The 16,389-nt window shown below is 44.0% G+C and overlaps 1 protein-coding gene across 2 annotated transcripts in view; it reads left to right on the top strand.

Moving 5' to 3' along the window:
* The window catches only part of ETV6 (ETS variant transcription factor 6), a 238,766-nt gene that overhangs the window by 195,720 nt on the left and 26,657 nt on the right, over positions 1 to 16,389 (top strand). For both annotated transcript variants that reach the window (XM_025995214.2, XM_025995215.2), the window contains exon 4: positions 4,236 to 4,370. In XM_025995214.2, coding sequence (XP_025850999.1) covers positions 4,236 to 4,370 — 135 coding nt within the window. The remainder of the gene's footprint in view (positions 1 to 4,235; positions 4,371 to 16,389) is intronic.

Here is a 16,389-nt window from a genome sequence, read left to right as displayed (position 1 = left end):
AGGGCTCCTCCCAGGAGCCCATGCAGGTAAAACCCTAAAGCTCGGTGGCTTCATGGCAGCCGCATCTCTGTACATACATGTGTATGTAACTATGTATGTATCCATGACGATATATAGAGAAACCAGCAATTGCTATCATACCTTAAGCAGGAGCCTTGGCTCCATTGCTTAGCACCATAGAAGCGCCTTTTACGGTTAGCACTAGGTATTTCTTTTCTGGGAAGATGGAGAAGATTTATCATGAATCAAATGAGCCAAGAATTTTTTGACAAGTACCTTTCGAATTCAAACCAGTGGTCATTAGGTAAGTTAGATAGATAGTGCTATGGCTCGTGCTCTTTATTTTCAGGAGGCAAATAAATATAACTTATTTTTCAAAATCTTTTTTTATTCCAGAGATCTTTTTGTTAATACTACTTTTTAGATGTGATCTTCTGTGTATATGAACATTTTAAAAGTGTAGCAGAAGAGGCTGGGTGTTGGAGGGAATGGGAGGCAGTAGAGATGGGAGAGGATTGGAGAGGGGGGTGCACATCTTTATTTATTTAGAAAACTGTTGTAGATGAGACACACGTTCTGTGTTGTTCCAGAGCCAAAACTAGGAGCTGAGGTACATGAGATTGTAGGGGAGGCCAAGTTCCAACTCAACAGAAGAACTTTCTATCAACTAGAGCTGTCCAAAAATGATCTGCTTATGTTTGTGGCTGGCCGCCCATCACTGGAAGTACGCAGCCAAAGCTACTTCTTGGCAGGGGAAGGGGAGGCAGGGGACTTCTACTGAACACAAGTTCGACTCAATCTAAGTAACCTCTAGAATCCTTTCTAAGATTCCAAGCTATTATCAAGCACACACCGTTACTGCCAACCACACATACACAGGGCATGCACAGTAAGTTGATTTTTCTCCCATAGTAGTGATGCGTTTGTGCTAAGCCAGCCACATTCCTTGACTGAGCCCCTGGTTGCTGAGGAAACATGTCTGTGAATGGACTGATCTATCTATGGCCATCCTCTAGAATGAAATTTTTTCCTGGCATTGAACTTGGGACCTTTGGCCCACGCTCCCACCCATCAGCCAGCCATTCCAAGTGGCACTTATGAATGTTATCTCACGAGTTCTCGTAAGAGGCTTATGGTTTAGGTAAGGAATTGGCAAGGTTCCACTTGATTCACCCCTCCCCTGCTTTTTTTCTTTTGCACACTCAAACAGGAACCTCCTCTGCCTGGTTCCCTTTGCCAGCTTTGGGATGAGAGGCAGAAGAGAGCCAGCACAGAAAGCTGGAAGAGTCTGCGGGGGAGAGTGTGTAGCAGCCCCTCTGTGGGCCTGGCCACCCGGCCAGGGGGATGGGGTCCAGGGAAGCCAGGATGAGTGAATGGCTTCAGTTAACCTTTGGGCTTTCTACAGGGGAAGCATAGCAATGACCATGACCCAGACACTCCTTTATTCTCCCTAAGAGACTGCCTTAGGTCTACAGGTCTGTCCTACACCACTGTAATAATACCAGTAAGAATAGTGGTGGTGGCAGGGCGCCTGGGTGGCTCAGTCAGTTAAGCATCTGCCTTTGGCCCAAGTCATGATCCTAGGGTCCTGGGTTCAAGCCCTGCGTTGGGCTGGCTCCCTGCTCAGTAGGGAGCTTGCTTCTCCCTCTCCTCCCTACTCATGCTCTCTGTTGCTATCTCTCTCTCTCTCTCTCAAATAAATAAATAAAATCTAAAAAAAAAAAAAAAAGGAAGAACAATAATGGTGGTGGGGATAGTGGTGGTCACAAAGATAGCTAGTGTTTGCTGAGCTCTTGGTGTTTGCTGAACACCGTGATGAGCTCATTACAGGGATTCTATGAGGTAGATAGCATTTTGTAGATTAGAGAACTGAGGCCTCGAGAGGGTAAAGGATGTACCTAAGACCCCTAAGTCTGACTCCAGAGCATAGACACTTCCCCATTCTGCTTTGCTGCCTCGCTTTCTGTATGTACATAGAAAAATGGCAACAAAAAATAAGTGACCTACCAGGTCTTTAATCAGCACGCAGCAGAGCCCCAGGAGCAGCCTCTGAGGACAGGTGAGAGGTGGCATCTCTCTAGGTGCGCAGCCACACTCCTCCCCTCCTTGAACTCTCACAGAGCAGCGACAGCCTAGCCCACTTTGAAGGTAGATGTCGTTTGCAGTTCACAGGGAAGTTCAGGGACTGGCTCAAGGTCACTGGGTGCAGAGGAGCTGGCACACCAGCCCAGGCGGCCTGCGTCTGCAAGTCTGTGCCTTCCCCGCCACATCAGCCTGCCTCCCTGAGTGAACAAAGTCGAACACCCTCACAGACACTAAATTTATATTTCCTGGCCTCCTCTTCCAAAATGGATACACTAATTACTGGCCATTTTTTTTAGTAATACTAATCATCAGGAACACATTTTTCAGTGTTTCGTTTTCTCTTTCTGCGTACTACCGAAATAAAGCATTGCTCAAACCCACAGGATAAAACCCAGCGGGTGTGAGGCCATGTAAATTAAGACAAGTTCAGGAAGACATTACACTAAACCAAAAGAAACAAAGTGTTGATTAGGGGCTTATTTTTGTAAGCGATTAAAATATGAATCATTAAAATAGGACTGTATTTCAGGCTCCGTATCCTCCTCTCATCAGAGATGACATTACCATGACTACTAGGTTCAGATTAAATGTGTTCCAAGCCTTCTCAGCTCAAAAAGCCCACTCGTGTGTGCCATGGTTCCACCTTACACAGAACATTCTTCAAAGTCTGGTTCAGAACACCTCTGCATCCTCTCACCCATGTCATTATAAGGAAATATCCAAATGATATGCTTGCCTTCAGCTCTTTAAAGTCTTTTGCTTTATTTAAGCATCATAGTAAGTAGTGTCACTAAGTAATATTAATAACCACCCAAGCTCAAAGGTAGAGGAAAGAACAAAGTCAAAGCAGAGACACAAGGGCACCTCAGGAATCACTTAGGACAGAATATCCTCGAACTTTATTTGGTACAAATGGTTTGCAGAAAGAAAGAAATTAATATGGAGCATTTCTCAGGTTCAAGCAGAGTTTAAAAGAAAAAAATAATTTAGCAATAGCCCAAAATATGCAGTTAAATTAAGTTGTTAATTAAAGTATCTGTTAAAAATGGCTAAAATTAGAGACAAAAGCCCATTGTTCCGTACAATTGTTGACTGCATATCTGTATGTGGAAGGGCGTAGGGGGACAGTCAGAAGCCTGTGGTATTTTAAAGATTAATCACCCACCCCTAAGGGGTTTTGAGCACCCACCTGCATTTTTGAACTTGGATCTAAGCCGAAGGGGTGGGACAAGAACATGACAGGTTTTGGGTTTGAGGTTTTGGGATTTGGGGTTTTGTTTTGTTTTGTTTTGTAATTAACTACTCACTGGACACTTTAAATACCAAATAGAACAGAGGGCCCTAGCTCAGACCAGCCCTCTGCCCATCTAGAGATGATTCTCAGGAGACTATAGAACCTTGGAGCGATGCCCGTGTGTATTTTTAAAGGAGGTAAGCATCCCAGAATGTGCCAGTTCTTTATAGACTATCTTTAATAGTTAGCACCTCTGACCAGACTTAGGCATTTTCTTCATCCTCATTCTCTTCCTGCCTGGGATTGGAGTGGGTTCGAAAGGCATTTTTTTTCTTTTGGAAGATCTCTATGAAGAATGTATGAATTACCAGTGGAACATTAAACATTTTCAGACTTAATGACTTCATAATCCTTCTTTGGTTCATCTGAAATCCAACCAAAGATTGATGTGAAAAGAATATTTTTCCCAAGAATAATAGCAATAAGTTGGAATCGTTGAAATGTCCCATAAAGTCAGGTGCATCCTTGTGATGAGTTATCATTTTGCAGCTAGTGGAGGGGTTCAATAATGTGGAAGGAAAAAGAGCTGAAACTAGTACAAGCCTTAGATAAAACCATAGGAATAAGACTTCTCTCTCTTAGCAGTGGGATTTTAGGTGATTTTTGTTTTCTTTCTGGTTTTCGACTTTTTTAAAAAACTTTTCTCATATATTACTTTAACAATTTAAAAAAATCCAATTAAACAATCACATGGCTGCGGCCCATGAGTTTCCCCTGTGTGCTACCTGAGGGTAGGTGGCATGCGTCTCTGGCTCACCGTTCTCTCTTTAGTCCAGTGCCACCCACAGAGTCAAAGCTCAGTCTGTTAACTAAAATACTCCCATTGCTCTAGTTCTCTTTATTTTTTTTTCCCCAGGTGATGTGCTCTATGAACTCCTTCAGCATATTCTGAAGCAGAGAAAACCTCGGATTCTTTTTTCACCGTTCTTCCATCCTGGAAACTCTATACACACGCAGCCAGAAGTCCTACTGCATCAGAACCATGAAGAAGGTACCAGAGGAGGCTTTTCTTTCCTTGTATGAGGTTTAGACAATCCAAAAGGTTTCATCATTTATTTGATAAGTTGTTCTTACTTGTGCGATTAGTTTGTTGTTTAGCAAACACGTATTGAGTGCTCGCTATATAGAAGACGCTGAGAGAAATGGCAGGATGAATGAGGTGTACTCTTAATTCTCTGCAATCTCATAAAGAAATGAGGTTCATAGAGAAGTAGCAAAGTGTAGCTGTAAGAGTAGACATCCTAAAGAGACAGTAGGAAGGAAAATGACATCCAGGCAGAGGCCTCAGGGTCAGCCTCATGAAGCAGGTGGTTCTGGGGGCTTCCTTGATCCAGCAGAATTCCGATAAGCCAGGGTGAAGTGGGGAACGCTCCGGGCAGAGAAAATAGATAGGATGGAGTGAGTCCTTGGAACAAGAGAGCCATCAGATGACTTGGGTTAAAAGGTTTATCTTTTAGCCACCCCCAACCAACCTTTTGTTCTAGAAAATGTCAAACCGGAGAGATTTCTCCCAAATAGAATGAAGTAAATAAACCCCTGTGAGCCATCACCCTATTTCAACAGTGATTGAGATTTTGCTTTGGCCAAGCTAGTCCGAGGAGGTTATGCTGGAGCCAGAATGTAGAGGACTTTGATGAAGGAGAATCATGGGGGGCGGGAAGAGGGGGTAGGGGATCTTTGAAAATTTGTGAGTAGAGGGTAATAAAAGCTGGGGGAACAAGACAGACTCAAACGCCATGAACTCTGGTGGGCCAGGGGTTCCTCTTTCGTGCACCAAAGGCGGATGCTTGCGGTGTGCTCATCGGTAAAATGCGTGCCTACTTCTGATGCACCCGGTGCTATTCCTCTCTGGTAAGCCCATGTAGTCATAAAGTCAAAAAGTCATAAAAAAAAATTAGTAGTAAACTAACAGAAAAAAGAACCAGAATTGAACTGTGGCCCTGGACATTGTTCCAAAGCAGGTGTTTGGGTGCAGAAATCAGTTATTAAAATCTGACTTGGTGCATCACCCCGTTAAACGGAGATGCAGCGTGTCTCTGTCCCAGTGCACGCAGGTCGCAGGTCAGTTAGACTACAGACACAGGGATGCAAAGTAATGCTTTTCAACCTGTACTTAGCCTCAGGACCAGATTACTTGAGGCCTACACCCCAGTTCCTTGAGGGTATTTCCTTAAATTGACTGAGCCTCCTTGAGAGCAGGGCTAATATTTTGGTTTTGTTGTTGGCAAATTAAAAAATGAGAAGGTATTTGTTTTCTTAATTAACACTTCACAAAAGAGAGCCTGACTACAGGCGACCTGCCATCCCTTCCACGTGCCAAGTGGCTCACAGCAGGGCCCCCTTGCTTTCGTGATGGAGGATAAAGGAGCGGCTCTTGCACGCTCCCTGCCTGTTTCTCTCATCTTTTCTGCCTCCAGCTCTGCCCTTTTTTAATTTAGCAGCTGCCCCACCCCCGCCACACACACACACACACACACACACACACACAGGCACACAGCACACACACACACACACACACACACATAATTCAGCTTCTCTGTTCTTTTGCTCTTCCTGCCACGTACGTTTCCGGGTTGCATAATAGCCAACAGCTATTCCAGAGAAGAGGAGGTGGATTTACTGAAGCTTGACATTAAGGCAAGAATCATATTACCTAGTTTGCCTCCTCAGATACAAAAGGTGTGTGATGCCCGCCCCCCTCCCCCTTCTGTACTCCTTATTTAAAAAAAAAAAAAAAGGAAAAGAAAGAAAAGAAAAGAAAAGAAAGAAAAGAAAGAAAAGAAAAGAAAAGAAAAGAAAAGAAAAGAAAAGAAAAGAAAAGAAAAGAAATCCCATTTGGAATTCCTATTCTTCTTTTTATTCCCAGATGTGATTGGAAGCTTTTGGTCTTCCACCACAAATCCTTTCTTATCCCTTGGTCTGATTTGACCCAGAAGTAGGTGTTTGTTGTTCTCATTTGCAGCAGCTAATCAATAGAGAAAGCCCAGCTAACTCTCAGAGCTACTCTCAGACCAAGTAAATACGGATGTGCTGCTACATACACCATAATGAGCTGTGCTCTTGAATGTTATGATGGTGGTGCTGGTGGTGGCTCAGGAGGTAAAAGAATGGAGCTAATGAGACCAAGGTCAAGGGCTTCATCACCCTGTGGACCAGTGAGCTCCACTTCAGACCCAGCTCTTAGAAGTAGTGTGTCCTCAGAGACCATTACTTAAAGCTGTCAGCCAGGAATCAAGACCTGAGTGTCCATGCCCGGTCAGCCGATTCTCTCAGATGGACAGGTGGACACATGAGAAGGGAAGTTTAGGACTTTGTCGATGGTATCAAATGAGAAGAGCTGTACAAGGCACGGAGATGACTAAACAGGCTGCCTGCCCCCAGTCTGCCACTGGTGACAAGGGGACCTTCTATAGAGGGGAATGGGTCATTACAAGTTCCCTACCTCCAGATACCTCCTACCTCTTTCCCTTTTCTCCAAACTAAAAGAAAAACTATCAGCTCAACATGATTGGTCTCTAGAATTAATGCCGCTACACTTCCTTGTGAATGGTAAAACACTAAAATGGACATCTGTTTATGTACAGAAAGATCTGGTCCTGAAAAAAGACAAATCTGTGAAGTGAAATTCTACATATCGAATAATAAATATCCCCAATGATCTATTTCACATAATTGGGGGCTCAGTCCTTTGTAAAAGTATGTTGCTGTTGACCTGATGATGCAGGGATACTATGGCAGAATGGAAAGAGAACAGGAACATTCCAGAGTAGAACGGAGGCGGCCCGTGAACAGCCTGGCACCGTGAGGTGTGCAGAGTGAAGCGCAAAGACAAAGCTTCATTTACCCTCTCCCCGTGATTTCATCTCATCACTGCCACTGATTGAACCAATTCCGATATTCATCATTTCACAACGGGAATTGAGGTCACAACACAAACATATCTTGTTTAATCTAGCAACAGATCCCCGCAGATATCCCATGTGAGTGCCTGACATTGAAATCTCGCCTTCCTCCCTGGCAGCTGCGTGGCAGTGCCAGAACTGGAAGCTGGTGCTACAGCTCAGAGGCTCGCCTCCGGGCTCTGAGGGGAGAGGTGGGCGGTCAGACTAATTCCAGTTACCCTTTAAGACTAATTCCAGTTACCCTTTATTTTGTAAACACTCGTTAATCTCCATATTGTATGCTGTTCTGACCATTGTCATGCCTTGGGCAAAGCAGCCCTCCAATGACTGTCCAGGTCCAGGAGAAGCAGCATTACCACCCTCTTCCCTTAGTTACTTATGAGAAGAGAACACAGTTTCCTACAACGAAGACAGCCTTATAATCTCTCGCTCATACTAAGCCACTGTGACAGGGAGACAGGACTCCACCAGCAGGCCTGCCGGGCAACAGGCACAAACCAGGACCACCCCAGACAACCTGGCACGCATGGTCAGCTTAGATAAAAATCTTTTAAAGGATGGGATTTGGAAGTCAGGAAACCAAGCTCAGAGCCTGTATATTGCCAGAATACAGCTTAAAGGCCGGGTTTCTCTTCTCTGGCCCTTGGTTTCTCAGGTTGTAACACGGGTTAGACTGAATGTTCTCAGATCTCCTATGCTCTCGAGTCCTACATTCCCTCCAAAGTCTTCGTCTCCCTGGGTGATAGGAAGGTGAATAAGACACATTTTCTACTGTCACATTTAGTTACCATTTGGGTAACTAAAATCCAGGAAATTTTAAGTTTAATGTCCTGCTTGGTGTTGCTCAGAAACAGTTGAACATCGCTTCTGTCCTGCCTTGGCTCATCCTATCAAGAACTGCTGGTGATATTACCCCTCTTAGTGGTCAAATCCAGAGTGACACCATCCCCTTATCTCATGACAGACAGCCTCAGTTCAAGTGGATCCCTTTTCTTTGTTGTGACTCATTTTTATCTGCATAATACAAATGAGTTAGAGGTTAGGTAGATAGTTATATAAGAAGGAGACAAAACAAAAAAGTGATATGTTTCTTTCACCAAAACCAGGAATAAAACATCTTTAGAAATTCCAGATCAAAAAAAAAATAAAAATAAATAAAAAAAGAAATTCCAGATCAGGGGCAGCCCGGGTGTCTCAGCGGTTTAGCACCGCCTTCGGCCCAGGGCCTGCTGATCCTGGAGACCTGGGATCAAATCCCACGTTGGACTCCCTGCGTGGAGCCTGCTTCTCCCTCTGCCTGTGTCTTTGCTTCTCTCTCGCACACGCGCGCTCTCTCTCTCTCTCTTTGTGTCTCTCATGAATAAATAAAATCGATCTCTACTCCCACCCTCTCCTCTGCCCCATCTAAGAGCATGGAGTGGGGGTGATGTTTAACCACTTTAATTTGAAAACATTCACCCATGCAGTGCTGTAATGATTTCGGCAATAGAGGACACACTTTTAAGACACCAGTATTACTCTGGAGCAGCTCTTTGCCACCAGGTGGACCTGGAAATAGTAAGTGAATGGTGAGAACTTTCAAGAGTTGAAACAGTTGACCTCAGTTCTCCCTACAATCAGCACATGGTAACGGCCCAGAGAATAGAGAGAGGTCATTTCTTTGTGGGGAGTGGGTTGGGTGACATGCATTCTGGGATAGCCCAGAGATTTTCATTTATTTGATTGCTTTATTTTTTTTTAATTTTTTATTTACTTATGATAGTCACACACAGAGAGAGAGAGAGAGAGGCAGAGACACAGGCAGAGGGAGAAGCAGGCTCCATGCACCAGGAGCCCGATGTGGGATTCGATCCTGGGTCTCCAGGATCGCGCCCTGGGCCAAAGGCAGGTGCTAAACCACTGCGCCACCCAGGGATCCCTTTGATTGCTTTATTAATGAAAATGTTTTCTTTCCACCCTTAACCCAAGGGTGTCAAATCCACATGCCCAAAGACTGCTTTGGAGGAAGGAAATCTAACACGATTTTAATGAGATAATTAAAGAAGACACGGTATATGAATCTGCTTCATAGTAACAAAATAATAGCTAACATTTATGTGTGCCAGACCCTGTTCTAAGGTCTTAGGTGTCCAAGTAATTTCATCTTCACAGCTACTCTATAAATAAGGTAATGCTAACCCCACTTTACAGATGAGGAGATAGAAGCTAAGAGCCTCCAGATCACACAGCTACCAAGTAGCAAAATTAAAACTTAGCCCTAGGTCCACAAAGCTCTAAATGCCTCTGTTCATTTCATTGCAACATGAAGGAGCCAACCAAAATAACATTTTTGTTCATGTGTTTTATGCAAACACTCTGAAAACAGAACAGAAGATGGAGCAGAGCAATGAGTAGAATTGGGGAGATTAGGAGGCCATGCCAGGTCCCCTGAGCAGGGTACAATGTGGCAGATGCCAGCAAACCTGCATATAATTTTTCTTCCTCATGGTGTTTGAAACTCCCAAATCTAAACAGATAAAAAACTGAAAGATAACTTTTTTTTTTTAAGATTTTATTTGTTTATGTGAGAAAGAGAGAGAGCTCATGCAGGGGAGGAGCAGAAGAAGAGGGAGAGAGAGAATCTCAAGCCGACTCTGCACTGATTGTGGAACCCAACAGAGTGCTCTATCTCCCAACCCCAAGATCATGACCTGAGCCAAAACATGAATTGGACCCTTAACCAACTGAGCCACCCAGGTGCCCCATCAAAGATAACTTTTGAGACACCACTGTATATCTACAATTCATGATGTTCAAAACTCACACTGATTTGGACTGAATTAACCCACTGTAGATCTTTGACTGCTCAGAATGAATGAATTTAGCATGAAGAAAATCCCCCAGCCTGGGAGAAAAGTGAATGTAGAGTCTGGCACTGGCTTCTGAGAGCAGAGACACTGGCTGTCATCCCCCTTGGGAACCAGCCCCTTGGTGCTGGTCACTCCTTGGGAGCTGGTCCCTCAGTATAGCTGCTGAATAGGCACCGGGGTGGATGAAGTTTTTAGCTGATGCAGCCATCCTATTACTGGTAGTTGTAAAAACTTTCCTGATTGTCTAGTCTTGCTGGGATCGTGTCGATGATTAAAGTGTCAAGGAGGCCATTGGCTGGGGTCTGACATCTGTGTTAATCATACAATGCTTGATGGAGCCAAAGAGCATAATAGTGTGTGTGTGCTCTGGATCCCAGCTATCTGGGTTCAAATCCCAGCTCCTCCATTTACTGGCTCTGTAGCTTTAGGCAAGTGAGTTAACTTCCTTGGTCTCAGTTTCCACCTGGAAAAGAAGGATAATGGCAGTACCTATTGAATGTGATAAAGAAAGAATCAAGTTAATATAGGAAATGCCCTTAGAACAACAACTACCACATGGCAAGCACTCAATAAATGTTATTCTTTATCATTATTTGATATTTCTTCCCACTATTTCGTTGGGATTTTCTTCTTGTTGTGTTCTAAACCTAAAACAAATTTAGTTGTGATAAAATACACATAACATTTACCATCTTAGCCATTCTTAAGGTTATATACAGTCCAGTAGTGTTACATATATCCACATTGTTGTGCAATGGTTGGGGTTTTTTCTTACTTCCAAACCCCAGTTTTCCTAACCATTCCCATTATTGTGACCAAAGGCACTTTGTGCAAACACCACACTTGTGCATCCCAGATAGGAAGGGCCTGCTGCCTCCCCAGTCCGTGATACCAGAACTCCTTCATGGATGAACCAGGCCCCTCTGTTACATTCTATGGGAAAATACTTTTTTTTAAAGATTTTATTTATTCTAGAGAAAGAGAACACAAGCGGAGTGAGGGGCAGAGGCAAAGGGAGAACCAGATCCCCCACTGAGCAGGGAGCCTGATGCAGGGCTCCATCCCAGGACTCCAGGATCCTGACCTGAGCTGAAGGCAGATGCTTAACCGACAGAGCCACCCAGGCATCCTGGGAAAGTACATTTAAAGTGCCGACCTCAATTGTTCTCATTGCACAGCCTGTTTGGAAAAGGAGCAGCGCTTGTGCTTTGTTACCTTGTAGTACCTGGGTATGGTAGGCCCTCCATGACTCCTTTGGGACCTATTTATCTTCCAGCTGTCTCCCCTCACATTTAAGAACTACAAGATTAACCTTCTGTGCCCCCTTTCAATTCTGGGATTCTTGGATCTGGCTGGAAATAATGAGGTTCTAGCAGGGGAAGACCAGGCCCAAATCTGGACTTTCCATTGTCCCCAGGGCACCAGGTAGCACCCATTCCCCTTGCTCCCTTGTTCTCCTCTGCTAGGGCCTGCCTCTTCTTCCTGCTTTACTTCCTGCATTTCAGAGTCTTGGGGCAGCATGACTTTTTACCCTCTGACCCTTGTCCCCTGATGCAGCATTTGACTGTGATGGGAAAGTGTGGAGGCACTGGGGTCATGCACAGAGCCTCTTTTCATCCCTCTGGGCCTCGGTCTACCTCAGGGAGGACTGCCCTCGCCTCCCCTCTCCCCCTCCTCTGGCTTTCTCCAATCTTGTGGAGGCTGCTCCTGGCCCAGGGGCTAGCTGGCTCTATTCAGCCAGAAGTTTCAGCACGAGAGATCTCTAATATGCATGACTAACTCTCCCCAGGTAGCCAGGAAGTTTTCAAGAAACTTCCTGTTACCCCTAGGGAAGTGCTTTCTGAAGATAGCCCTTTGAGATAAGGAGATGGAGGGAGTTTGGGTTCACCTCCAGAGCAGGAGGCCCTCTGTTATCTTGCTCTTTCTTTTCCCTCTCCAGCACTCTGACTTATCTCTGTGCCACCCAGACCCTCTCCCTATAAATGATTCACAGGGCTCCCCCACTCCAGGTCCAATTGGACCTATTGATTTCTTCATTCAACTTCTTTTGTGCGGGGCGTATTCAGACTGCAGTGGGCAGACTTCCCTCTGTGCTGTTTCTCCATCCTCTGTCCATCCGTCTTTCCATCCATTCGTCCATCCCTACAGAGCCGCTGACAGAGGCCAGCCAGTTTGGAGGCTGTTCCGCCCACAGGCATACCGATGAAGCCTCCCAGACTCCTGCAAGTCACCTATTTTGTTTCTTTCAGCCTCTGTCAGCACGCGCTTCTAAAACTCTGGGAGCTCACTTGGGCTTTACTGTCTGAGACCTCACACATCTGAGAATCGTACACTCCAAACCTGGGTGGGTGGCTTTCGTCTCTGGCCCTGCAGGGGAACTCAGTGACAACTTGCCGAAGCACACGGGCTGGATGGGCAGGCAGAGGGTCAGCGCAGGGTCTCGGTGGAACCTCGTGGGAAAGGAGTGGTGGCAGGGTGCAGGGGGTGGGGGGAGTGGAAGTGTTGGAGGGCTGTCATAATAAAGCGCCAGAAATTGGGTGGCTTAAACAACAGAAATTTACTGTCTCACAGTCCCAGAGGCTGGAAGTCCAAGATCAAGGTAAGGACAGGGTCAGTTCCTTCTGAGGGCTGGGAGGGAGAATCCGTTCTGTGCCTCTCTCCTAGCTTCTGGTGGTTGAAAGGTGGTTGGCATCACTGAAGGTTCTATGGTTTGACACATATTTTTAATCACTGTGGGGCAGAACATGCCCTTCCAGTCATGCAATCGATGCCTGTCTACATGTCCGAATTCTCCTTTATGTAAGGACACTAGTCATATTGGATTAGAGGTCCACCTTGTTCTACTATGACCGCGTCTTAGGTAATAACATCTGCAATGACCCTATTTCTAAATAAAGTCACAGTCTGAGGTTTTAGGGGGTTGGGACTTCAACATATGAATTGAGGGATGTGGGGCGTGTCTGTAGCAGAATTCAACCCATAACAGAAGGTGACAAAATCTAAGCTTGTGTAGAAAATCTATTTTGAATTGCACGGGAAGGCATAGAGCATTTAATCTCTATAGCTCTTTATATCACGTGTGGTTCCCACTAATTTTTTACAAAGTCATGCTGGGAAGTGGTTCCTTCCAGAAGAATGTGGGACACAGTGGACTGAGGCTGATGATTAAGCTACCTGCTGGGCCTGTGACTAACTTCTCTTATCACCATCTATGGCCTTAGGGAAAGTGTAGTGGAAATGTGATCCTCGGAAATGCAATCCTTCTGGGTGAGACAGAAGCTTGAGCCTTTGCTTTACCCTGGAAATTTCCTACTGAAAGCCCACAACTTTAACCAAAGGCAGTTTTTGTTTATTTTCAGTTTACTAGTTATTCATTATTCATAACCTGATTCAACTGGACCAACTTTTGATGAATTTTAAGTAGACCACCTTTTCTAATAAGTAAAGAAATAAAATCTTTTTTTTTTTTTTTTGTAATCTTCACATTTAAAGCCCAATTTATGTGGGGCTCTTTAGTGAAAAGAAGGGATTACTTGTATTAAGTGTTTAGAAAATACTTTCAACCAGAATGGGTTCCCTACCGGTCCTTGGTCTTCCTCCCCACTACCCTCCATGCCCACACTGACTAATTACATGTGGCTTTCCCTCCCTCCTTCTTGCGCATTTCCGTCCCATATCAAGACCTTCAGACCGAGGGCAATGTGGATAATTTCCCAGCTCTCGCTGGGCAATTCACCAAGAATAAACCCAGACATCAAGGCCAGACCAAAAAAAATCTTCTTGTTTTAGACAGAAGACTCCTACATCTGGGGGATTTAATGCACCCACTGTCCGCTCAGTGCATTTCCTGTGTCCGGAGCTTCTCTGCCTGCCGGCTCTGGTCTCATAAGTTTCCATACCCTGCTGCCAACTTTATAATAACAGGGGCAGCAGGCAGTAGGGGAGGAATGTCAGAGCCTGCTCCGTATGTGGGCATATGCTTTGCAAACTGCAACAAAGCTTGGAAGGTCTCCTTGCAGGCTGTTCAGCCTTGACAGTGGTTGTGCCCAGACCACCAGGAGCCTGGAATTAAATACCTTGGATCCAGTTCTCTACCATTAATGTTATCAACTTCATCAAGTACTTCCTCTTTGAGTGCTGTCTGCAGAGAAATAAATAAATCAATCTCCTCCAAGTCCTGTTCCTGCCTGGACCCCTGAGTCAAAAGTAAAATCTGAGTTGGATTATCCAGAGCACTGTCTCCTTCCTTCATTGTTCCCAAAGATCTGGGCAGGAACAGAGAGTGAAATCTCTCCAGGACATTACATCAGTTCCTCTTTTACCCTTGGCATGAAAACTCTTCCTCTCAGAGTCCGCCCAGACTTCCTAAGGCTTGCCCCGAGTGCACACCCATGCAGTGAGCCTTGAAACCCAGGACATCAAAGAGGGCCAGCAGGTGACCAGACTACGGGCCAACGCCTGTGTCCGTTTTGAGATTTGTAAGACAGGAAATGGAATCAGGAAGTAGAATTTTTCAGTACATGGTCTTCATCATCCTTAAGTATTTTTAAACCTTAATAACCTTTTAAGTAAAGGGAGATATTCTGTCAATGGCATATAGAAGAAAATGCAACTGTCTTAAGTAGTTGACTATCATGTTCTGTGACAGAGAAGAGATCAATTCATCGGGGTTGGGGGGAGGGTACAGCAGAAGTCCAGATTGACCATGAAAAGAAGACTTGCCTCATCTCCGAAAGATTGCAGGTCATTTCTGCCATACTAGTCATCTCAGCCATCAAAATTAACTCAAAAGACCTAATCAGTTAAGTACTTTGTAAGCATTTATTTGCTGTTGGGTTAAAATGAAAAATTTAGGACTTGTTATCCCAACCTGTATCCTTGCAAGGTTGACTGAGTACTTGAAAACAAAAGCAAAAAAAAGAAAAGAAATGCTTTTTACAGTGGAAAATATCAAACTTCTGCAAAACTAGAGAGAATTATTTAACAAACCACCATGTACCCGTCACCAGCTTCAATGATCAACTCATGACCAATCTTGTTTCCTCTGTGCCCCCCACCTACCCTCTGCTTCACCGTCCCAAATTAATTGAAAGCAAATTCCAGATACACAGTTTCATCTGTAAATATATCAGTACAGGTCTGAAAAGACGAGGACCCTTTATAAAATCATAATCACAAAGCCATCACGGCACCTGACAGTTCTTCAATATCATGAGATATCTTTGTACTGTTTGCATTGTTTCCACCTATCTTGTACAATGTTTTTACAGTTTCCTTGAATCAGAATCCAAACGAGTCTCTACACTGCAGATGATTGATGTGGCTGATGTGGCTCTTAAGTGTCTTTCAGCCTATGGGTCTCCATCCATACCTTTCTAGTGCACATGTTTGCGCTCTCGCTCTTTCTCTCTTTCCCTGGGTGTTCAAAAAAGAAGTTAGCTGTAATTAGTATAACTTTTCCATTGTACATAGTGTACCTTTTTTTTTTCCTGTCTGGTTGCTTCAGGATTTTTCTCTTTATCTTTGGCTTTCAGCAGTTTGACTATGAAATGACTGGATGTAGCTTTTGTATTTATCCTGCTTGGTTTTCACTGAGCATCTTGAATCTTAAAGTTTCCTGTTTTTGTTGTTGTTACCAGATTTGGGGACCATTTGGTCATTATTCAGTTTGGAGGGTTTTTTGGGCTATTTATTTAGTTTGGTCCCATTCTTTCTGTTCTCTCCTTCTTGGATTCCAATCACATGTCCATTAGACCATTTAATATTGTTCCACAGGTCACTGAGGATCTGTTTATTTATTTGTTTTTAATTTTTATTGATCTTCTGTCTTCAAATTTACTAACCCTTCCTTCTGTCATTCCTAATCTGCCATTAAGTACATCCAGTCCAATCTTTTAGATACTGTGTCTATTTAGTACTTGAATCTTCTTTTAAATGTCCATTTCTTTTCTGACAGTCTCTATCATATCTCATCATGACCACCATTTCCTTCAAGTGTTTACACTTATTTCTAATCATTATTTTAAGGTTCTCTTTTGCTAATACCAACATCTAGATGATCTCAGAGTCTGTTTCTGTTGACTGCCTTTCCTCTTGATTATGGGGTCACATTTTTTCTGTTTTTTTTGTTTTTGTTTTTGTTTTTTTTGCCACATATCCAGAAAATTTTTATTGAATACTGGACATTATAGATGGTACATCATAGAGATTCTAGATTATGTTATATTCCTCTGAAGAATGTTGATTTTTTGCTCTAGCA

Source organism: Vulpes vulpes, chromosome 8 (assembly GCF_048418805.1).
Source record: "Vulpes vulpes isolate BD-2025 chromosome 8, VulVul3, whole genome shotgun sequence".
NCBI lineage: Eukaryota > Metazoa > Chordata > Mammalia > Carnivora > Canidae > Vulpes > Vulpes vulpes.
The sequence above is the reverse complement of the archived record's forward strand: the minus strand, read 5'-3'. Positions and strand labels throughout refer to the sequence as shown.